Genomic DNA, 24765 nt, shown 5'->3' with positions numbered 1-24765 from the left:
GCGGTCTGTGGGTCTGCGGACACAGCTGAATGTGAGCGACCCTGCGGGGGGAAGGTCACCTAAAAGATGTGACTGCCGATTGTCCCGTGAGCTGGACTCGGGCATGCCACGCCAATGCTCCTCACCCACTCCCAGTGCTTGGAACGTGGGTTCCATTCGGCTTGCCTTTCCCACTCCCAGACGCTGTTCTAAGGACACAGCTTTGAAAGGTGATGTGGTGTCGAAAACACCTGCAGAGTTTATGGGACTGAGCCCAGATAGGGCCTCCTGATGAACCTCCAAGATCTGGCAGATGGTTGCAGGGACCCATTACACCTGGACAGCCCTGGGAGGGTTGCAACCCCATAGGCTCCCCACTCCAAAGTCATGCCTCCCTAACCCCACTCGTTCCTGTGTCCCCACCTGGTACGGGGCCGGCCCCAGATGTCTCTGAGCTGACAGGAACTGAGTGGGGCTGTGCAGCTGGCCTGATGAGCAGCCCAGTTCCTTGTGAGTGCAACACCCTGCTGTCACTGGGGCCGGCCTTGTCACTGCAGCATCGGTGTGAGGCCAAACGCCTGCTCCAGGGACATCACTAGGAATGGATCCCCCTGCGTCACAGCCTGGTACGGTGCCCTGTCCAGAAACCCAATATCCTAGAGACCCCTGAGGGATCTTAGGCTACAGGGCCATCAGGCCAACCTGGCACAGAAGGGCTGCTAGGGCACGCTGGAGGGACTGCAGTCTACACCTGCCTCGGGGCTGCACCCCCTTTTATCCATCTCCCACAGAGCAGCTGGGAGGATTCTTTTAAGTTTATGTATTTACTTAAGTAATCTCTACACCCAACGTGGGATTTGAATTCACAACCCCAAGATCAAGGGTCTCCTGCTCCTCTGCTAATCCAGCCAGGCGCCCCAGGTGGATTCTTTAAATAATGAAGCAATAAAGTCACTCTCCTGCTCAAAAGATCCCCAGCGAACTTCAGGTAGAAACCAAATTATCTGACCTCCAGGTCCTTCATCATCTTCCCATCCACCCTCGTTTCCGTCCTCACGTCCCTCCTCCCGCCGCCTCACTGACATCCACCACACTGCCCTGTTATTCTGCAAGGGTTGGCTCCTGCCTCAGGGCCTTTGCACTTTTCTTTTCCTTTGCCCACACCACCCACGAATCCCAATCACATGTGACATTGTCCCTCTTACTTTTCTTTCATTGCTTACATTTCATCTTTGCGATAGTTCTTTCCTAGACCCCTAATATCAACTGCCCACCTCTAAGGCACTCACTTTCCTGATCTGCATTCTTAGTTCCTGTCACCATTTTAATTTTTCATTCATTGGCTTGTTTATTGTCTGTCTCTTCCACTTAATAGAAGTTCCATGCGGGCAAAGAGTGAGTGCATCGTGTTCATTTCCATATCCCCTGTCCCTAGAGGAGTAAGGAGCATTCGATGAACGAATGAGTAAAGGACAGCCCGCACACCGCACCCTTGCTGTTGTCCGAGCCGTGACACTGGCATTCCAGGCTCTCACCCGTAGCCATAGTGCCTGGAGGGCCTTACGCTCTTCCCCCAGGCTCTCTAGACATGACCAGTTACAACTCCCAGGCAGCTGAGCTAATGTCTTCTTCCTCTTTCCTTCCTCCAGTAGACTCCTTCAAGAGGGGGAACAGAGGGCAGTTCTAGAACCTCAGGTGATTCTAGTTCATCCTCGTGTAAAAAGGCCTTGGCCCACAGACTGGGACAACACACAGCCATTAACTAGGACTGCAAACACCTATATTCATGAACACAGAAAGGCGCCCATGACCTTCCCTGGAGTTTAGGGGAACAGCATAGAGAACACGATGCATATAAAATCATCTGAATACAAATCCTTCACTGCGCATGTACACGACACATGTACCTGTGAGAATGTTCCCCGAAATGTCACCATGAGGATCACACGATTTCCTCCAGAATTTACTGTTGCCTAGCCTGATTATTCCTTTTATAAAAATTAGCAAGAACAACAAGAGCCGATCAGAGCAACAAAGCATCCCCAGCCGCAGCTAACCAAGAAGGAAAATGGACGCCAGCTACGAGCCAGCGCATGGTACAGCCGCGGGTGCCCTGGGCCCAGCAGGCTGCCGGGGGCGAGGCCCCGCGCCTCTGCGACCAGGGCCGGCGGGTGCTCGGCGGCCGGTCCCCGGCCCACGCGGCAGCAGCTCGCCCAGGGCCCGTCACCGCAGAAACAGCATCGGCAGGCGGCTGCCAGGTCGGCATGTAATGACCCGAGGAGGCCGCAAACATTCTCACCCCAACGAGAAGCGTGCTCCTGGGGTCTTCAAAGGGCGGCGCGTCCAGGGCCGGCCGGGCCTCCTGGTGGGCACACTTCGGGCCTGGGCGGGAAGCCTCGCCGGCGCGCGTCTCCCCCGGGCCGCTTATAAAAGCGCCGGGGGGCCGGCGCCTCAGGAGGGAGACGCGTGGCGGAGGTGGGAGCTCGGCCGGGGCCATGCTGGCCGCCTCCGCCGTCCGCCGGGCCCTGCTGCTCTGCTGGCTCGCGGCCCCCGGGCCAGCCCGGCCCGAGCCACTTTTCCACAGCCGGGACCGCTCGGACCTGGAGCCCGCCCCGCTGCGCCGCGCCCAGCCCATCGCGGACCCCCTCACTGCGCAGGTAGGAGCAGCCCCGGCAGCCCCCACACTCACGGGCGCGTGCACACCACACGCGGACACGCGCACGCAGGCCTGTGCACGCCCCTGGCAGGCAGCACATCCGTACGCGCACACGCGGACTCGTGCACACCGCAGGCGGGCACCTGCACACACAGACACGCGCACATGCAGGCCAGGGCACAGGCGGACACACACAGGCACACGCGCAGGAGCACACGCGCACGTGCAGGCACACGCGCAGGAGCACACGCGCACGCACGTACGCAGGAGCACACGCGCACGCGCAGGCACGTGCGCAGCCACACCGCCTCAGGCGAGGGCCTCCCACAGACAAGCGGAGACCACGGACTGGAAATGCTGCCCCACACGGGCAACCACCCCCGCGAACACAGACGTGCACGGGGACACACGGGCCTCGCGCGTCCTGTCTCCCCCACGTCCTGCCGCTCAGTCCGGCCCCCGCCCCGCGGTCGGTACTTCTCTTCCCGCAGCGATTCCTGTCCAAGTACGGCTGGGCCGACGCGCCGCCCGCGGGCCCCCGGGCCACCGGCCTGGCCGAGGCCGTGCGCAGGTTCCAGAAGGTCAACGCGCTGCCGGCGAGCGGGCGGCTGGACGCGGTCACGCTGGCGGCCATGAACAGGCCGCGCTGCGGCGTCCCCGACACGCGGCTCCTGTCGCGCCCGCCGCCCCCCACCCGGTCCAAGCGCTCCCTACGGCCTCGGCCACCGCAGCCCGAGGTCGCCACGCCCCGCGGGGGGCCCCGGGCCTTCGCCAAGAGGACGCTGACCTGGCGGCTGCTGGGGGAGGGCGCCAGCGGGCAGCTGGCCGTGGACGAGCAGAGACACATCCTCAGACTGGCCTTCCGCATGTGGAGCGAGGTGATGCCGCTGGACTTCCGCGAGGACCTCGCCTCCCCCGGGGCCGCCGTGGACATAAAGCTGGGCTTCGGGCGAGGTGAGAAGGGCCGAGACGCTCCAGGCGGGCTGTGTCCCTATGGCCTTCCCCGCGGCCGGAGGCGCGGCCGGTTCGCACAGGGAGCCCAGGGGGGGCCAACAGGCCGACTGGGGATCCCCCCCACCCCCCGACTTGGGCCACCTGCAGAGCCTCCTGGGGTGGCCGAGGTGGCACGTGCCAGGGGTAAGCGCACCGGCAAACCCTCGGTGCTGCTTTATTACAACTCACTGGGAAGGGCACGGCCTGCCTGCCTCAGCGATTTAGGGGTGGTGACGTGGGGACATTGGTGCGGATCCCTGTGCTTGTCCCTGAGCAAGTCAGCCAAATGAGCACTGCTGCAGAGAGCTCCAGTGCCCAGCAGGGCAGGGGCGCCCCCTCCCTGCCACTCCTGGGGAGAACTAGCCAGTGGTGGTCTGGGGGCCCCCACCAGCAGGCCCACCACCGCCTAGCTGGATGGGTTTGGACAGTATAACTTCTCTGCAGCCCCCTGGGAGCTAGGGATGCTGGTGTGCTGCGAGCGTAGCTGAAAACCGTACACAGGGGACGGACCTGACCATCGGGCAGCATTTCCTTCATGTCCTGTCCAGTCAGCTGGGAGGATCCAGCTCAGATCTTGTCTCCTCCCTAAGCATTCGGAGGGCACCCCCGCCTCCCCTCCGCCGGGGAGGTTTGTTGGGCAGCTGTTTCCAAGTGTTTAGACTCGACACCAGCCTGTTGCAGGAGTTCGGAGCTGTTGCTTCCGCTCCTGGACTTCGAGCCCCTGGAGGCCACAAAGACTCCTGTGTCCATGCTCCCTCTCCCCTGGCCAGGCCGGCACCTGGGCTGTCCTCGGGTTTTTGATGGCAGCGGGCAGGAGTTTGCACATGCCTGGCGCCTGGGCGACATCCACTTCGATGACGATGAGCACTTCACACCTCCAAGCAGTGACGTGGGCATCAGCCTTCTCAAAGTAAGCGGTCTGCAGCTGCTCCGAGCAGCCGGGCAAAGGGTGTGCAGCACGGTGGGAGTGCAGGACGCCAGGCCTTCTCGGGGGAAGTGTCCCCAGCCTTCTGAGAAAGCTCCCAGATTCTCCCCACCACTTGCCTTCTCCTTAACATGTGCATCTCCTCCTAAAGCACAGGCCTGCCCCCGGAGTTGGGGGGGCACGTGACAGACACCCAGGCTTGACTCCACACCCGTGATTTGTGTTCCCTCTAGGTGGCCGTCCATGAAATTGGCCACGTACTCGGCCTTCCTCACACCTACAGGCCAGGATCCATAATGCAGCCGAATTACATCCCCCAGGAGCCTGTGTTTGAGTTGGACTGGTCAGACAGAAAAGCAGTTCAAAAGTTGTATGGTAAGACTGTTCTGGAAGGCCATCCACAGAGCTCACAGAGGACATTCAGTATTTCCAAGCATGACAGGACCCCACTCACTCCTGATCGGGAGGCTGCCCCCAAGGAGCACAAAATAGTGCCACTCCGGCCGCACGGGAGGGGAGCTGCCTTCTAGCTCTGTGACGGCAATTCTCTTCTTTCAAGGTGGCCGTGCCCAGACGTGGCCACCAGTGCCGAGCAAAGCTCTCCCATGGATGTTCTCTCTTCCCTGGGCTACGTTATGTCTCTGGGAGGAAGGAGGGGAATATGGCAGCTTCCTAAAGAGCAGTGGGCCACTCAGGCAGTGGCCTCCCACTGGCCCTGCAGGCACTTGGAAGCCCCTGGAAGAAGCTTCCAGTCGTCCCAAGGCAAAGAACAGCAGGAGCCTTGCCAGGATCAGCTTTAATCTCTCTTTAATTATAGAGTGCTAAGGGTTCACTGTTTAATAGAAGTGATTAATGACCTAGCGTTGAGGCTGAGGGGAAGAAAGCTACTCTCCCCTTTCCCATTTAGAAGAGAGAGCACCACTGTTTCTGTTCCACTCCAGCCATTCTCTGCGAAGATGCTCTTGGCACATTTGGATAGTGACAATGAGGGCCAGGATGGGTTTCTTTCCTGCAGAGGAAATCTTACTCTTGTGTGTGCCCAGAACTGAACTGCTTGCCTCTAATGATGTCAGATGAGCCATCAAGGGGCATCGGCTATGTATAGGGTGATCACACAGCCAGGATCCAAAACCGGGACCCTCCGGAGAGTCATCTCCTGCACAAAGATTAGCGAGAATGGGCCCTGTGAGCCGACACTGCCTCGGGGCCCCTCCGGCTCCTCCAGCTCCGCCCGGTGGGCCTGCTTCAGGCTTGTGGGGGAGGGTATCTTGCTGTGAGACACTGGACAGAAAACTCCAGCTTCGCAGTTGTCTTTGTTTGAGAGACACATGGAAGTAGCGATTGTTGGTTTTTGCAGCAGGTGACAAGTGGCTGGACATTTTCCCCTCAGGTTCATGTGAAGGGTCGTTTGATACCGCATTTGACTGGATTCGCAGAGAGCGAAACCCACAGGGTGCCGTGACGCTGAGGTTCAGCACCTACTTTTTCCGCAACAGCTGGTACTGGCTTTACGAAAACCGAAACAACAGGACGCGCTACGGGGATCCTCTCCAAATCCTCAGGGGCTGGCACGGAATCCCAGCACAGAACATCGACGCTTATGTCCACCTCTGGACGTGGGGGAGGGATGAGCGTTATTTTTTTAAAGGTAAAGGTTCTCATGGACGGCTCTGTTCCTTTTATTCCCCGGATGCACTGGGAACAAACATTTGAACCCCATACCAGGGAGTCATAGCATAACGCACCCGCAAGTCCTCACGTAATTTGTCTGTTCCATCGAACTGGGAGCTCTGTGAGCACAGGGACGGTGTTGTATCCTCGATCTCTGCAAGAAGGCACCCATGCATCAAAGGAACAGATGAGTGAATGAAGGACTGACTGACTGACTGAACGACCAACTGTGCCAGGCCCTGAGGTGATTGCCAAAGACTAATTCTGGAGAGAACAGACCTTAGAAGCGGCCCACTAGAATTATGTGGTGAAGGGAAGGATGAGTGGACAAGGTGGCCACTGCCCCTGGAACCAGATGCTGGAGCCACCCAGAATTCAGGGCTTGCCCTAGCCTTGGAGGACACATAGGACCCCAGGTGCCCCGAAAGGGACACAGGGAATAGCGTGGTGGGGGCGGTACGGATGGGGGATGAGGGGGCAGTGAGACACAGGAGGCCGAAGCAGAGCTTTAGGGTTAGAGAGGGTGAAAACACAGAAGGGAGAGACAGTTGAGCCCATGGAGGTATGACAAGGCCCCCACATGGGATGAGATTAGGTTGGAAAGACCCGGGCAGCCTGAGCACCCAGAGCCTCCATGCTCGGGGGCTGGCTGGACCTCACCCAGCAGACAGTGAGGAATTGTGGTTTCCGAGCAGGGAAGATCTGTATTTTTGTGTTAGGCAGAAACTGAGGTGGGGGCCCCGGTGGTGGTGGTAGTGGGGGGACACAGAGCAGGCTGGCCAAGGGTCTCCTGCAGCTTCCTCCCTTCACTCATAGATCGCCTTGCTCTGACCTCTGTGCCTGTCACTGAGGTGGGCTGCCTTAGCAAACCAAATACGTGGCATCTAAACATAAACAAGATTCTGCGGTTGCTGGTTTTTTCCCCCTTCCCCAAATGTACGCCCTAGCGGGAAGCTGTGTGCCCGGTCTCTACCCCACTCCCTAGTAATACGACCCTATTGCCTGAAACCACTCAGGACTCCATGAGGCCAGAGCCCAGCCAGAAGGATGCTGTGTGCAGACTGGGCCGCACAGGAATTTGGTCTTAATTTTCCTGACATCGCACGAAGGAAGAATTGCTTTGGTTCAGTTACATAAAGAAATTACGAGGGTGGACTTCTCTGGTTTAGATCTTACAGAGTTAGAAGCATGGAGTTCCACGCTTGAGGAAGTCCTGGACTAGAACTTAGACTGGCAACATTCAAAGATTCTTAATTATAGAATTAGGTCATTGTGGGGGATTGCTATCATATGGCTGTACTTTATGCTTGGAGCTTTAAAAATACCTTAAAGTTAACTTGCTGTGAATACTTTGAATTCAAAAAAGTCTTCCAGTTAGAGTGAACCGCACCCCCGGCTGGACACACGTCATTCACTGTTCTAAATGGCAAACTTTTGGCCAGGGGTTGGGGGGGGGAGGGAATGAGGGAAAGGGAGCCCACATGGTTGGTGGCTAAGGAAGGTAACTGGCGGTGACATGGTGTAGGTTGTGAGCACAAAATATTGAACCGGTGGATGTGTTCTATCTTCTGATGACAGTATGTTAATAGTCAGCATTAGGAACTAGTAAGGAGATCTTAGAATAATCCTATGCTGTTTCAGAGCCTGAAATTAGCATCTGGATCTTGAAATGAAAGGGAGCAAAATGACAAGCTTACAAGGACCGTGGGTGGAATCACATGGATAAGAATCTTTGAATGTTGCCAGTCTAAGTTCTAGTCCAGGACTTCCTAAAGTTACCTCCTCATGGCTCTAATTAAATGGTAGTAAGCCATATTAGCATTTTTTGTTTGGTCCTCAGGGAATCAGTACTGGAGATACAACAGTGACAAGGATCAGACCTACACAGAAGATGAACAAGGAAGAAGCTACCCCAAATTGATTTCAGAAGGATTTCCCGGCATCCCAAGTCCCCTGGACACTGCCTTTTATGACCGAAGAAAGCAGTTAATTTACTTCTTCAAAGAGTCCCTCGTAAGTAGGAGGCTTTCCAGCCCCATGTTGCTTCTTCAGCCCTACTTGGAAATTCAAGTTCTTTGTTCAAAATTGTTCTCAGTTGCCTTAGGCCTCTATGGTCATGGCAGATCCCACCATATGGAGAACGAAGTTCAAGTCCAGAGAATCTAGTGCAAAGCCGTAGATTTACTTACTTCATTCCTAGAAATTAACTTAAAAATCAATGGTTTTCAGAAAAGCCAGCCTTACTCTCTTACTTGCTTTGCAGGTGTTTGCATTTGACGTCAATAGAGATCGAGTACTTGATTCTTACCCGAAGAAGATCACTGAAGTGTTTCCGGGAATACAGCCACGAAACCATCCCTTCAGGAATATAGACTCTGCCTATTACTCCTACGCACACAACTCCGTTTTCTTTTTCAAAGGCAATGCGTATTGGAAAGTAGTTAACGACAAGGACAAACAAAAGCATTCTTGGCTTCCTTCAAATGGCTTATTTCCAAAGCAGTCCATCTCAGAGCGGTGGTTTGACATCTGTGACGTCCATACCTCCACTCTGAACATGTAATGGGAGAAGTAGGCAAATGGAGTCAGAAGATTTCTCGTCTAAGTCTGGTTTCTTTTGCAAAGGAAACCAACCAGATTTTTAGTAACTAAAGTAAAAAGGGCTAAAAGCCAATGGAAAAAGCATTACTTGAACTTCTAAAATACTTGATTTAGAAGGGAATTTCTCAGGCAAAAAAAGTAATGTATTGAATAATTTTGCCAATCTTTTAGGAAAGGTTAAAAAAAAAAGAACCCCGAGGAATCCCTGTCTCTCCACCACCCATCCCCGCTGCACCCCGATTTCGTGGGTGGACAAAAATGTAGCGATAGCCATAGGATCCAGTCATGGAAAGGGTACACAGTTCCCTGGGAGCCTTCAGCGGAAAAGGTCACAGATTTCAAGTTGACTGCAGTCCACAGTTCCTGTCACAATAATTTATATTTTTCTAATACGTGACAGTGTATAGGTTTTCCCGTGTATTTCTCTCTTGATCTTCACAAGTCTGGAGAGTCCCAGGGAACCTACAACTGTGCACATTTCTAGTCGAGGAAACTGGAGTTCACAACTGTGTCCTTCTCAGAGTCAGATGTGGTGGCTGCTGGCCCCCCTCACCTCTACACCCCAGCCCAGCATCCAGGCAACCTTCTCTCCATCCCTGCCCTGAAGTTAACTGCAAAACAAGTCATCTCAGTGATCAGGCCACGGGTGGCACAGTTCTCAAGTAACAGCTGAAGACACGAGCACTTTAAGCAGCATGAATTTAAAGTCAGCAGATGACAAAAACATTGAAAAAGCCCTCTCTTCCCCTGTAGGGATGTTCATATTCTTGTTTGGACAAGGGAAGACAGCTACAAGTGGTATCTTCTTGCTTAAAAACAAATACTCCTCTGGACGAAAAGGCTGTTCAGCCAAGGAGAGGCCAGAAAACAGGACAGGGAAGGTCGGCGACATCCCTGACGCTGGCTTGCTTCAAAATCAGATCTTCCCCATGGAGGTGTGTAGATTTAACCCGCAGAGACAGCGGAGTGACCGCTGTCCTGACAGGAGACACGGCTGATTCTGTGCATCGGCTTCATGACTTAGTTAAAACTTTAAATGTCTCAGTAATTTTTGAAAATGGATGCAAATCTTTCCCAAGGAAGTATAAACTAAGTAACAAGGAAGTGGACAGACGGCCAGGGGCCAGCAGGAGCTCTGCAAAGCTGGGACAGGTGTCTACACGCTTACAAGGAACACATGAAAGTCCCAGCACGTGAGAAAGCGCCCCGTAAAAACTCAGCTTCAAACACCTTTCCACGGAGTTCAGATTCCTCCGTAGAGGTGTGGCTGCTGAGCAGAGGGGCTGTGCATGATCTGCCGGGAAAGGGGTCTGCAGATGGCGGAGGAGGTTGGAATGGACCTTGGGGGCCAGGGCAGGCTCTTGTCTACAAAGCCCTCATGCACCAAAGTCCCAACCATCTACCTGACAGGAAAGAGTCGGCTTTATTTCTGTTCCATTTCCTTGAAACGGATTTTAGCAGGACAGGACAAGCACAGCATCGCATGCTGTAGCTCGGAAAAAAATAGAGGCCGTCTGTAGGCCAGGGGACAGGAGCTACGCATCGACAGTGGCAAGTTGTGAGTGTGACTTTCTAGAGAGAACTTAGTAGCACGATTTTATTTTTAATGTTTTAATCTTTCCTTTGTAAAATTCACACATTAAACCAGTTCAATCAAAGCGAAGAACATAAAATGGAAAAATACAGACATTTTAAATAAATAATTTATTTATTCAAAATAGTTTTCTTACCTTATTCACAGTTTCAAGTTTAAAATGAAAAAAAGGGGGGAGTAGTACCTATTCTTGATCAACTGTCATACAAAGTCAAAGAAGAGCGGATCCTTTCAGAAACATGCATTAAATACAGACACTGGCACAGCGGCCAGTCTCTACCATATCCCGCACCGGAGCTGGAGGAGGACAGGCTTTCTTCTGTGCAGCTGAGGAGGAGACCCTGCAGATGCACAGGACATTGCCTTAACCCATCTGAACCACTAGAGTCATCTGGATAAGAGTTCCCTTGACCAAAGTAACGTCATCCAAAATAATTATTATCTTAAACCCATGTAGCTTAACATACTTCAAAAATGTCTACAAGTGTACCGGCCACCACAGCAAGTCTGCAAACACGGAGGTACCATGTACTTCTCCAAGAAACAAGTGCCAGGAGCTCCAAGTCGGATTCTGGTTGTAGCACTTCCAATGGAGAAGTCCAAGAACTCAACCATGACTCGTCTGTCATGGGAAAAGAGCACTCTGAGTCTCCCCTGCCGGGCCTGCTGTAAGTGGATATTTCCCTCATATTTAATGACACGAAGCACCGAGTGGACAAACTTGCCCCCGAGAGCTGAAGGCACTAGAGCATCTCCATGGCCAGGGCCTGGGGCACAAGTCACTGCACCCTGCCGCCGCCGCGAGCGAGCTGGTCCAGCAGATGGACGAGAACGTCGATTCTCTCCAGAAGGGCTGCGTTTTTGTTAGCAGTAGCTCTCAAAAGCTGGGAGTAGATCTGCTTGTTGGTTTTGAGGACTGCGTCATCTTCGGTATTACTGCTGTGTTAAAACAAAAGCAAAGAAGTGAAGTGCACAGGGACGCCTGCCAACAGCTCAAGAAGACTCCAAACCATCCACAGGAACGGCCCGTCACTCTCCACGGGGAAGCAGGTGCTCTAGTTCTGTGCATTTCGTACTCACCTTCTGTATCCACCGTTCACAGGCCTGTGCATGGACATGTACTCCACTACATCCATCAGAACCAACGTTCCTTCTGTTTATGAGTCTCGGAGCACCTCCCGCGCATGGGGAGCGGCTCCCGGCTGCGGACAAGCCAGACCCAGCGCCCCCGCCCTCTCGGCACCACGTTCCACTCAGGTGGGAGCTGGGCTGGGGCGGGGGCGAAGACGCACAAGGAGCCAGAAGGGAACAGCGTGTCAGGTGACACACGCGGTGAAGAGAATCCGGCGGAGCCAGGCAAGGGAGGGCATGGAAAGCTGTCCCCTATGTCGTCCCTTCTCTGCGCTGAGTGTGACCCCCCGAGATCAACCAGCGTGAAGGTGGGGATGCTCTCCGTAGGGCTAGAACTGTACCGGCCGGAAGCCCAGACTCCAGACTTGGGAGTTAGCCCACCTCAACGTATCTACACCGCCCATGAACTTCATGTGAATGACGCCCCTCGGGCACAGGGTCCGAGACATACTCAAGAACTGTTCTGACAGACTCAGCTGCTCTGAAAATAGGTCCCCCACAGGACAGAGCAATAGATTATCTTACCAGGAGAAAAGATTACTAATTACATGGCAGTTCACTCTAGCATCCCTTCCCCCACTTTTAAAAAAGATTTTATTTATTTATTTGACAGCAAGAGGCATAGTGAGAGGGAACACAAGCAGGGGGAGTGGGAGGAGAAGCAGGCTTTCCGCTGAGTGGAGAACCCGATGCAGGGCTCGATCCCAGGACCCTGGGACCATGACCTGAGCTGAAGGCAGCTGCTTAATGATTGAGCTACCCGGGCGCCCTTTTTTCCTTTTTTAAACGAGTCCAGATGCAATACCGACTCTCTGGCCACACGTGACCCTCTACAGCTGACAGCAGATCGTCTCTGCAGAATGTGCACGTTTGCATCTGAACCACGTGGTAACCACTGCTTCAGAAGGACAAGGAAGTATTCATTCCTACCTCATGTATGTAAAAACCAAGGCTCAAAAGGGCTAAATAATTTGGATTCATGTCAAAACATATTCTGACTTCAAATGCCCTGTTTTCAGTTCACCAATGTGCCAATGTTCTGCTTTTGCCTGAGCGCCCATCAGGCCGGCCAGAGAGCAAACCAGCAGTCTAGAACCTCCCTCTGGTGTACATCAAGGCTTGGGCTATGAGAACGACTCCTCCTTTCCATGGCTCCACTCACTCTTCCTCACCAGGACCCACCTGTCCACACTGGGGCTGACCACGGGCCTAGGCTGGAAAGAGTGTGGGCCCCGCACACCCCTCTCTAGAAGCCTGTCTCTTCTCCTTCTGAGTCCTACTTCTTTTATCAATCCTTTCAAACCACCTGTGGCACAGTAAAAGTGATCGTTTAAAATTCATTCACTGTCTACAGTTTGGGCCTAAAGGGCTATGTTTTCATTCTGGGTGGGGCTGACTTTATAAAACCTCTGAGGACCTTATAAGAAATTTAAACGACCGGCAAATCAAGGCAGTAGTACTTAATCAAACCAGTGCTCCAAAAATGAATTCTCCCTCATGGACGATGATACCACATTTTAGCTGGTGGCCTGAAGATAACTGATGGCTGCTGGAATCATAAATTTAAAACCCTTTGAGATTTGTCCTGATCCTACTTCTGAATCTTAAATCTTAATCTTCCAATTTTTTTTTTTTAATATTTTTGAGAGAGCACAAGCAGGGGGTGTGGCAGGCAGAGGGTGAGAAATGGGCATCCCACCGAGCAGGGAGCCCGATGCAGGGCTCAATCCCAGGACCCTGGGATCATGACCTGAGCTGAAGGCAGATGCTTAACCAACTGAGCCACCCAAGCAGCCCATCTTCCAATTTCTACATATGATTCTCATCCTTAATCAACTCTCATCAATAGTGTCAATGAACCATGAACTCAAACAAGAAAGGTCCCAACATTTCATTGGCTTATCTTTTTTCCAAAGGTGACTACCATTCCTCTCTTTTTCTTTTATCTTAACCAAATATTAAATGTACATATTAAATGGCCAGGAACAGCCCATAAAGCCAAAAGATCTGCTCTCTACACTGTGGTCAAGCGCTTTCCAAACCCTCAGAAATTACTTCTATTTTGCATAGCCTTTCATTCTACGAAAGCCCAAAGCCATCAAAAGAAGATCAAAAGGCTCTATCTGCTAAAGCAGTGAATATTAAAAGTACAGCACAAGAGTAAATAAATTCTTCATCCAAAAAGCAAACACAACCCAACAGACAAAACAAGCATTTCTAGCAGGATAACGCTGGTCATCATAAGAGGAAGTCAGTTGTCTTAAGAACATTCTAGGAAAATTAAGATTTTTTATTACTAAGTTGTTTCTTTTTTTTAAAAAGATTTTATTTATTTATTAGGGAGATGGAGAGAGAGCATAAGCAGGCAGTGCAACAGGTAGAGGGAGAAGCAGGCTCCCCGCTGAGCAGGGAGCCTGATATGGGGCTCCATCCCAGGACCCCGGGATCATGACCTGAGCTGAAGGCAGAGGCTTAACCCACTGAGCCACTCAGGTGCCCCTAAGCAGTTTCTTTTTATTTGTTTGTTTGCTTATTTTTTAAAAGATTTTATTTGACAGAGATCACAAGTAGGCAGAGAGGCAGGCAGAGAGAGAGAGGGAGGAAGCAGGCTCCCTGGTGAGCAGGAAGCCTGATGCAGGACCCTGGGATCGTGACCTGAGCCAAAGGCAGAGGCTTTAACCCACTGAGCCACCCAGGCGACCCAAGCTATTTCTTTTTAAAGCGGCGCTGTGGTAGGTAAAGAATAGTCAAAAGAAAACCCAAGCATACTATTTCCTTTTAAAGTCTAGTTCTGGGGCAGCTGGGGTGCTCGGTCAGCTAAGCATCTGTTTTTTGCTCAGGTTATGATCCCAGGGTCCAGGGATGGAGCCCTGCGTCTGCTGCTCTCTCTCTTGCTGCCCCTTCCACCGAACTTGTGCTCTCTCTCAAAGAAATAAATTAAAATACGATTAAAAAAGTAAAAAAAAAGTTCTGGTCTCCCTTACTCCAAACAGGAACGCTCACAGATTGTGGGGAGACAGCACGGGAGGCCTCCCTCCTCACAATAAAATCCCATGATTCCACGTGCGATCAGTGACACAGGAGAAACAGAGTTACTGACTCAGTAACCGGTTTCTCTAGGTTTTGAAGCCTATCAGCATATAAACTGTATAAACATAAATATCACATTTAACAGTCTTTTATTTAATAAACCTTGACAAATGAACACAAATGAGCTAAACAGGAATTGATGCATCATGCATGAAAACTTCAGGCTGCATTTTTCCAACAGTCTATTAATGACCTGAAAAAACAGGTTATAAGACTGGTCCTCCACTAAAATAAAAATCACTTAAGCTGTACACATGACAGTTCCTTAAAACTTTTATTTGTTTTTAAAGATTTTACTTATTTATTTGGCAGAGAGGCAGACAGACAGCGAGAGACATTGGGAGTGGGAAAGGGAGAAGCAGGCTTCCTGCTGACTGGGGATGGGGGCCATGATCGTGATCTGAGATCATGATCTCAGCGTCCAAGGGAGACGCTTAATGACCAAGCCACCCAGGCACCCCCAACACTTTTTCTTTTTTTAAGATTTAATTTATTTCTTAGAGTGTGTGTGCAAGTCTGTGGGGATGGGGGAGAGAGAGGATCGTAAGCAGGCTCCAGGCCCAGGGCAGAGCTGGCCTGGGGGATTAATCTCAAGACCCCAAGATCACAATCTGAGCTGAAACCAAAAGCAAGACGCTTAGGAGACTGAGCCGCCCAGGCGCCCTGACAGTTGTGTTTGTAAAAGATACTGTAAGACTGAAGCTTCACCTGGTAGTGAACTGCTCAAACCATCAATTTATGAAAATCAGTGAATCACTGTTTCTCACATGTCCTATGTTTATGTTGCCACCTTGTGGAAACCAAGAAAAAATTTTAAAATTTACCCACTGTTGTTAAACAGGAAAGCCGTTAAGTTTTTCAGCTGTGTGTCACTACTCGCACTGTCTCCTCTGCCTTTTAGTTCTTCGCTTCTACAGAAGACAGGCGTCACCTGCTGAACCACACTCCCTGCGGGTATGGTGACAGGACACGGAGCCGACCCAAGGATGAACACTGGGGCCGAGATGGCAGCGCACCCAAGACTGAGCGCTCCTCCCCAAACAAAACCTCTCAGAATGATCTGAGAGCCTTTACTGGAGAGGGAATGTAGAGAGCTGAATGTACAGAATCTCAGAATGTAGAGAGCTGGAAAAAGTATCATTCTCACCCTTTGACAAACACGGCAATGCGAAGCAGGACAAACTACAAGTTCATGACTTTGCATGAATCTATCAGCTGGGATCCCTGGGCAAGCAAGGAGTCTGAAAACTAAGGACGGACGGGGAGACCCGGAAGTCCTTCCTTGGCTGAGGCAGAGGCAGCCAGATACCCAGATACTGCTAAGAATTTAGCTAAAACAGCTAATGAGCTAGAAGAGGCAGAGTGAGGGCTGGCGAGGGAGTGCAGGGTCCCTGGGGGCTGCAGACAGAGGAAGAGTTCACCTTGTCTCGTAGGCTCTTCTTCAAGGACCCCCCAAGATGTTCACATAAAAAACTGGTGAGAGCCCTAAGAAAGCGACTTTCATGTAGGCCGGGCAAGTGGACCAGCTAGAGCTACAGCACGGCAGGCAACCCCACCCAGACCCTTTGCTCCAAGGACTGAAAGCCTTCATCTGCAGGGTATAGTTGAGGGAGAGGAAGGCAAGGAGCAATGGCAGCCTTAGGGCACTAGTGAAAGTCAATGCAGACAAAGCCACTCTACCCTGCCGGTGGGGCAGGAACAGTCTGAGGCCACACACCTCGCACTTAGGGATACAGTGGCTGCTCAAGGCTGAGGTTTACTCAGACCAACTGAGAAGGCCTGGCCCACCTTCTCTGCCCTCCCTAGCAGCCTAGAAGCACTGAAGGACAAGCAGGAGTGGAATATAGCTGAGAGAACCGTGAGAGTGTGAAGACAGACCCTCTCTGAGGTACCACAAACCTTCCTTAGGAAAATCCTAACACTAAAGGTGGAGGAGACATTCAGAAAAACCCTCACCAGACTGGCCCCACACTAGGCACAAGCATGGCCTGAGGAACCTGAAGGCTGCAGACGTGAAAAGTTAACCACAGCGACACAAAGGCTCAACCACAGCTTGGCTCCAGACTAGAAAAACAAACTCAAGCCCCATACTAAAGGCCTAGCATGGGACAGGTGTAGAGCTTTCCAGGCACGATTAAAACTATTTTCCTCAGGCTGAGATGTCCAGTTTCCCATAACTAGGAGATGTAGAAATGTAAGGAAACAACATACACCAAGAGACAAAGAATCAACAGAAGCAGACTCAGATATGCCACTGATGTTGGAACTATCCGATAGGTGATTTAAAATGACACTGATTAATACACTAAAAGGCTCAATGGAAAATGTGGACAGTGTGCAAGATCAGAATGGTCGCTTCAGCAGAGAGATGGAACCTACAGCAAAACCCAATGGGAATACCAGAAATGAGGAACAGAGTAAACAGAGATAAAGAATGCTTTTTGACAAGTTCAACTGTAAATGACACAAAATCAAGACTCAATGAACTTGAAGATAGGTTAGCATAGGTAAAACTGGCACCACAGAAAGAGAAAATGGAACATAAGAAATAAAAATACCTATGAAGGAAGGAGAAAGCACAACATACCCAAAAACATCATGTTCAAACTGCTGGGGAGTGGGAGAGAAAATCTTGAAAGCAGCTGAAGGAAAAATGGCACATTAAATACCTAAGAATAGGGGCACCTGGGTGGCTCAGTTGGTTAAGCGGCTGCCTTAGGCTCAGGTCATGATCTCAGGGTCCTGGGACTGAGCCAGGCATCAGGCTCCCTGCTCATCAGAAAGCCTGCTTCTTCCTCTCCCTCTGCCTGCTGCTCTGCCTACCTGTACTCTCTAATTCTGTGTCAAATAAAAAACCTTTATAACAAACAAACAAATACCTAGGAACAAAGGTAAGAACCAGGGCGGGCTTCCTGTGAGAGAACACGCAAGCCAGAAGGCAAGGGAGGTACATCCTTCAAGTGTGGGATGAAAGTCTGTCAACCGAGAACTCTATACCCAGCTAATACCTCTCCGAAAGCTGAAGGAAGAATAAAGGTTTTCTCAGACAATCAAAATGGAAGAATTCTTTGTTAAAAGAAGTTCTTCATGCAGAAAGAATAGGACACCAAAGAAAATGTATCTATACCAAGAAGAGCACCAGAAATGGAATAAATGAAGGTAAAATAAATTCATATAAAAATAAACTGTTCTATTTTTAATTGCTCTAAAAGGTAATATCTAAAGCAGAAACAGTAGTGGTATAATGTGTGTTTATAACATATGTAAAAGCAAAATGAATGGTAACACAACTAATGAGAGGGAGGAACTGGGAGTGACTATCTGAAGGTCTTCATACAACATGTGGTACCACAAAATATCATGGGGAAGTGGTCTCTGATTAAAGCGGTGAATCTAAACCCTAGGGCAAACATCAAAACATTCAAAAAATAGTATAAATAACAAATCAAGGGTGAAATCTAATACAATCATAGAAAATGTTCAATTAACTCAAGAAGAGAGAAAAAACAGCTAGCTAGCAAGATGCTAGATTTTATCTAACTATATGAAATCACCTTAAATGTGAATGGTCTGAACACACCAGTTACAAGTTTGGATTAAAAAAAGCAAGACCCAGTTGAATGTCATTTATAAGAATCTTTTACTAAAAATGACATAGTTAAGTTTAAAAGAAAAGAAGACATTAACCAAAAGAAAGTTGAGTAGCTATATTAAGATAAATAGCAGATATCACATGTTATCTTGGGTCAATTCTCCAAGACAAAGCAATCCTCAGTGTGTGTGTGCATCTAAATGTGTCCACATCAAGGTGCCTGGGTGGCTCAGTGGTTAAAGCCTCTGCCTTCAGCTCAGGTCATGATCTCAGGGTCCTAGGATCGAGCCCGGCATCAGGCTCTCGGCTCAGCAGGAAGCCTGCTTCCTCCTCTCTCTCTGCCTGACTCTCTACTTGTGATCTCTATCTGTCAAATAAATAAATAAAATCTTTAAAAATAAATAAATAAATAAGAAAGAAATATGTCCACATCAATACAGAGGAAACAAAACTGACAGAACCGAAAAGAAAAATAGATGAATCCACAGCTGTAGTTGGAGAATTGCACTCCTCTCTTAGTAATCGATAAAACAAAGTCAGTGAGAACACAGAAGACCTGAATACCATAAACCAACTTAATTGACATTTCCATTGTCTCTATCCAAGACAGCAGGCTACCTGTATATTTCAAGTGCGCATGGAAAGACACACCATATTCTAGGCCATAACACAAACGTACACCAAAAAGAGAAATCATATGAAGTTAGGTTTGGTCTCCATGCACAATGGAATTATTAGTAATCCAAAATAAAGATTACCTGGAGAGTTCCACTATTTAGAAACTAAGCAGCAGCCTTCTAAATAACACAGCGGTCAAAGAGGAAGTTTCAGGGGATATAAAAAAATTAATATTAAACTGAAAGAAGAAAATACAGTTGTGAGATGTAGCAAAAGCAGAGTGAAATTTATAGAAAATGCTTATATTAAAAAAGAGAAAGGGTCTCAAGTCAATAATTTAAGCTTCCACTTTAAGAAATCAGAAAAAGAGAATAATTAAACCCATAATAAGTAGAAGGAAAGGTATATAGAGAAATGTATAAGTCAGTGACAGTGGAAATAGAAAAACAATGGGGAAAAAATCAATCGAATAAGCCAGTTCTTTAAAAAAATCAATAAAATTGATGAACTCCTAATCAGACTAAAAGAAAAAAAAAAGAACACAAAAGTTGGCATTATCAAGAATGAAAAGAGGGCTATCACTACAAGCACCTTAAGATATTAACAGGATAATACAGAATACTGTGAACCTATTGATCTGACAACAGCTAAAATAGACTTTCATTCCTCAATAAGAAGTTAACTTGAACAGTACTTTACCTACAAAAAGAAATAAAAGTCATTCTGAAACACTTTCAATAAAGCCAACCCTAGGTTAAGATAATTTCACTAGTAAATTCTAACAAAAGTTTAGGGAAGAAATAATAATAACTCTATACTTCTAAAAACTAGAAGAGGAAACACCTGCAAATTGATTTAGTAAGGCCAGCACTGCTCCAGTCCCAAAAGCAAACAAAACCACTACAAGACCAGAACCGTGACCACACTACAGAAGAGAACCATCCTCACAAACACACATAAAAGTCCTCAACACAGTATGAGCACACAGAATCCCAGGGATACCCAAGAATGACACATAACAACAAAGTGGGGTTTATCTCACAAAGGCAAAGCTGGTTTAACATTCAAAAAAACCGAATGAGCTCCAGCATACCAAGAGACTAAAGGAGGAAAACCATGTGGTCATTTCAACGTGTGCATCAATAAACGTCCGACAAAAATTTCATGTCCATTTGTGACAAAAGCTAAGAATAGAAGAGAACATTCTCAACTTAATAAAGAGCAGCTACAAAAACCCACAGCTGATGCTACACTTACCAGTAAGACACCAAGCTTTCTCCTTGAGATCTAAGGAATAGGAGCAGAGCAGGGGCTGACCACAGAGAGGCAGCAAGAGGGAATTTTTGGACTGATGGAACTGTTCTGTGTCATGGCTTTGGCAGGAGACACTTGTCTGTTTTTGTTTGTCAAAGCCTGAAGGACTATATAGCACCAAAAGTAAATTTTACGATTTGTAAATGAAAACAAATACAGAGACAAAGCACCTGAAGATTATAAATTGATAAAATACACATCGAATAACTAATAACATATATGTACAGTGATTTTTTTCCTATTTTCCAAATTTTGTAATATGGTCAGACCGTACTTGTATTTTAAAAAAAGACATATTATTTGTATTACCTTCCTGACCTAGTACTTACTACTGGAGTTTCAAGTTAAATTAATAATGCCAACATAATGACTCTGGCAGAACACCAGAACTGTACAAGCTGATACAGGTGTAGAAGAACGTTTTTTGCTGAGATGCTCCCTGTTTTCTCTTCACTAAGTTCTTGGGCTTTGCAGAGACTTCGATGCTCTGTCATCTCCTTGCTATTAGCACATTCGGGGCTGAGGATCAAAACTGTAGTCTTGCCTCCCACTAAAGACAACGGAGAGTTACTAGAAACAGCGGGCTCTTCATTGCAGGGCCAGTCATCTCTCAGGGAAAGCATTATAACCAGTAGAGTATTTACTCTTAGGAAGCAAGATCTGCTTCTCTAGTTCCAATATGCGGTAGGGCACATGGAGAGGAGTCTCATCTCATTCACCAAGTCAGGAAAAGCACCACTAAAATACCTGATCACCCACATAAAAGACAAGAATGAATACAACCTATCTTTTCATTCGGTCGGTAGAGATTACTTCCTTTTTACAGGTAAGGTGATACAAAAGAAACTTCCACAAATAACCACTGCATTTACCTTGTTTTCTTCTTAGTTGAAGACAGCAGCTTGATGGATTGAAGGAGAAGGAATGACAACCGGGATTCGAATATGCTGAGGAGCTTGACCACTTCTTCTCGATTAAGACTCGGAGAGGAATCAGCAGCTGGAGTGGACTCATCGCTTTTAGGCTGAAAACAAGAAGTTACTTTGCCCAAGCCGCCTGAGAGTGACCGCTTCATGGTAAAATGAAGGGACCAGAGTTTCAGTTCACTATGTAAACTTTTTAGCCAAAAACAAAACAAAAATGAAACTTTAGGTCATTTGTTTCTCTCCAGGCACAGCTTGTTGGTGGCAGTAGCTCTCCCGCCTCAGAGATCACTCTGACAGACTAAAACCTGAGAAAAATGTCTCACACCCAACAGGCACTTATACAGAAGAAATTAACCCCAAATGGAAATCTCCTGCTTTGCAACACCGCACAGAAAGGAGCAAGACGGAAATGGGCAGGCTATAGGGCTGGACAAACCAGGGCCGGATAAAGAAACAGGCTGGGGGACCATGGGGGCCTCTGGGAAGCTTTCAGCAACAGCAGAAGGCACCCTGAACACTGGAATGCCAGGCAAACCGGAACTGCTTTCCAAGGAGCTTCAGCCCATTAATGGTTCAACTGCTCCCCTGCAGTTCCGGAGAGATTATAAAAGAGCTACACAACCCCTTCTTTCTTAAAAACAAACAGAAGAATAAAAAAGACCAAAGAAGCAAAAGGAAAACACGACAGAGACGTTATGCTACTGGGGTCTTACTAAGCTCCATGTGGTTAAAGAGAAAAATTTTAATACAAAACATATAGTTCCAACTTAAAGAGTTTAATAATTCCACCAAGAAAATACAACAGATCCCTATTAATGAGTTTAGTGGAAAACACATATATGTATGAATGTCTGTATATACACATATACAGATGATATGAAGAACACACACATATACCCCAACTGCTCACTATATATGTTCACCACTTAGCTTAAGACACACAAAAAACAAATATATATTTTCTCCATTTACCTGGTCAAATTCCTCTACAAGCTCCTTTCTGATGAGCTGGAATGCATGCTTAGTTCTCACCATTATGTCAAGAGCCCCAGATAGTGTTTTTAATTTTCCAACATTGCTATTCTGACCTAAAGTGTTAAAAACACAAAAATTATAATTCATTTATTTATTTAAGATTTATTTATTTGACAGAGAGAGAGAGAGAGACAGTGAGAGCAAGAACACAAACAGGGGGAGTGGGAGAGGGAGAAGCAGCCTTCCCGCTGAGCAGGGAGCCTGATGGAGGGCTCGATCCCAGAACCCTGGGATCATGACCCGAGCCAAAGGCAGATGCTTAACGACTGAGCCACTCAGACACCCCAAAATGATCATTCCTTTAAATATAAATCTAGAAACCCATCCAGTGTCAATGTATTAATGAAAACGGACTTTCAAATCCTCTAACAGTTGCTCATGGGAATCTAAACAAATCAAACTCTCAGTAAAAATATTAAGTTAAATATTAAGTTAAATATAAGTTAAATATTAACTCTCATATGAAAATATTAAGTCTAGACAAAACAATAAATAACAACTGTCTCCCCGCGCCACCATTTACCTCTGTCAGGGTGAGAACATGACCACCTGACGGAGGACTCGAGCGTTAGGTCAAAGAAACCAGGTGGGACAAGTCTGGTCCAAAGGCCCCAAATGTTAACATTGCTTTTCTCAGGTACTCAATTTTTAAAACTTTCTTTTAGAAGGGAAATTAACCATACTTGTCATCTTAGCTAATTTGTTTCCAGTATCTATTTTTATGAAAATGATACCCGCTCTCTTGAAGGAATTCAAACATGGCAGAAAATTTAAAGATGCAAATGGACAAAGTCATCCAAACCCACCCCCAGACAGAGCTACTATTAATCCTGCCATCTAGTATACACTGGCAAAGGGTTAAAAATACTTTCAGTATAAAGTGTGTGTTTCTTTATTTTTGAGAGGGGTTGGGGGAGGAGAGGACAGGAGGGAGGGAAAGAAAGTCTCAAGCAAACTTCACACTGAGTGGAGCCTGACACGGCGCTTGATCTCATGACCTTGAGTCACAACCTCAGCCAAAATCAAGGGTCTGATGCTTAACTGATGGTGCCACCCAGGCACCCCAGTAAAAAAGTTATTTTTTAAAAACTCTTTTGAATAGGTAATAAGTTCTCAAAGTGTATAAAGGCTGAATGAGAAAACAGTGAGGGCCTTCCTCCTGGGACCCCAGGTGCCATCCCCAAGACAGCAATATCACTTTCTGGTGTATCCTTCTGGGATCCTCTACTCAAACAGTCATCTACCAGGGTAAATATTACATTTATTTTAATTTTATACAAGCAAACAACTGAAAATAAAATCAAATGAACAGCTGTACTTCAAAGAAACGTTTGTTTCTTTACCGCACGAGAGCTATTCCTCCAAAGACCCCTCCTGCAGAAGGGGAGCAGGTGGGCAGGAGCGACAGAACTCAGGAAGACACATTGAGTGTGGAGCAGCAACTCCTCCCCCTGCTGTGGGCACCCCACCCTCCAAGCCCGCTGCAGCCTCCCTCCCCACCGGCTCACGCACCTGTCGCCTGCCCCAACAAAGGTGGTGCTCATCCACCTGCCTCCCACCTTTCCCCTCCCTTCCCACTTAGCTCTACCTTGCTCGGGATCTAAGTTCTAGTTCCATAATCCACAGCTGCCAATGTCCGCTGTGGGTTTACAGGACTCCAATGGGACCACTGCTTCTCCCTTCCTGTGCTGTTCATGGTCATGTTGTCACAGATCTAATGCTCTCAACTGACTTATCATATTTTTTATCCCAAGAGAGCACGGGCTACATTTCAATATTTCTACAAAGATAAGTTGGTCAAAGAACATAACCAAATCCATTTCCTAAACTTTAAAAAGTTTAGAGACTTCTCCTGGCTCCTACCCAAAGCCATTAACTATGGGCATATTAAAAAGAAAATGACATTATTTAATTCAAGAGAGATCCCCAGGTCTGTCTCACTCAAAGAGGATCCAACAGGAAGTTAATGTGCACAGATCTGCGAAAGGAAAAAGTCAGGACTCACTGGTCATTTGGAATTCTGCAAACGCCACTCTTTCTAACTGCACTCGAAGCAGCTCACAGGGAGCGTCTCTGAGAAGCTGAAAGAGCTTAACAGCTTTGCTGTAGTGAAGGTCCGCCAGCACCCGGTGCTGCTTCCTCAGATGCTCGTCACCAACCTGCATGAAAAATCAAGTAAGACCAATCTTAACGCCTGGGCTTCACAATAACTACTTACCACGTCTCTGACTGGATCACTAACTGTCACTTAGTGTTGTTATTTTTTAGGGATCTTACAGTTTTATTACAGTCTTCTTTCTTTCTTTCATTATTAGTTTCTTACAGTCAGGTGTTTAATGTGCTTTTGGTTAATTTTTGTACATGAGGCTCTGCAGGAGTCCAACTCCACTGCCTTGCCCGGGACATCCAGCCGTCCTGGCACTATCTGCTGAAAAGACAACTCTGTCCCCATTGTGTTGTCTTGGAATGCCAAAGCCTGCTTTTGCCCTTAGGCTATTAGGCCATCTGGGCAAGCCTGAATCTTGGCGAGGACCTCCTGGGGCAAGGGGAAGTGTGTCCAGGGCCAGCTTAAAGTGAAAAGAAATCCTCTCTGATTAAGCTGCACCTCAAAGGACGACAGTGTCAGGGTAAGGGCACCCG

At 48.3% G+C, this 24765-nt stretch overlaps 2 protein-coding genes across 4 annotated transcripts in view; one reads left to right on the top strand and one right to left on the bottom strand.

The window, feature by feature from the left end:
- Nucleotides 1-2474: 2474 nt before the first annotated feature.
- On the top strand, nucleotides 2475-8787 carry MMP21 (matrix metallopeptidase 21). The gene is made up of 7 exons (XM_059395955.1): nucleotides 2475-2636; nucleotides 3127-3589; nucleotides 4399-4538; nucleotides 4787-4928; nucleotides 5944-6201; nucleotides 8065-8237; nucleotides 8488-8787. Exons 1-7 carry the CDS (start codon nucleotides 2475-2477, stop codon nucleotides 8785-8787), a joined length of 1638 nt encoding a protein of 545 aa, XP_059251938.1.
- Nucleotides 8788-10510: 1723 nt separating this feature from the next.
- The window catches only part of EDRF1 (erythroid differentiation regulatory factor 1), a 42503-nt gene continuing 28248 nt past the window's right edge, over nucleotides 10511-24765 (bottom strand). For all 3 annotated transcript variants that reach the window (XM_059398784.1, XM_059398787.1, XM_059398785.1), the window contains 4 exons: nucleotides 24131-24284; nucleotides 22063-22178; nucleotides 21037-21188; nucleotides 10511-11358 (listed from right to left, as the gene is read on the bottom strand). In XM_059398784.1, coding sequence (XP_059254767.1) covers nucleotides 11199-11358; nucleotides 21037-21188; nucleotides 22063-22178; nucleotides 24131-24284 — 582 coding nt within the window. In that variant the 3' untranslated portion in view covers nucleotides 10511-11198. The remainder of the gene's footprint in view (nucleotides 11359-21036; nucleotides 21189-22062; nucleotides 22179-24130; nucleotides 24285-24765) is intronic.

The sequence above is a fragment of the Mustela nigripes genome, chromosome 4 (genome assembly GCF_022355385.1).
Source record: "Mustela nigripes isolate SB6536 chromosome 4, MUSNIG.SB6536, whole genome shotgun sequence".
In the NCBI taxonomy this organism is placed as follows: Eukaryota; Metazoa; Chordata; class Mammalia; order Carnivora; family Mustelidae; genus Mustela; species Mustela nigripes.
Note: the sequence above shows the minus strand (reverse complement) of the source record. Positions and strands in the feature narration are given on the sequence as shown.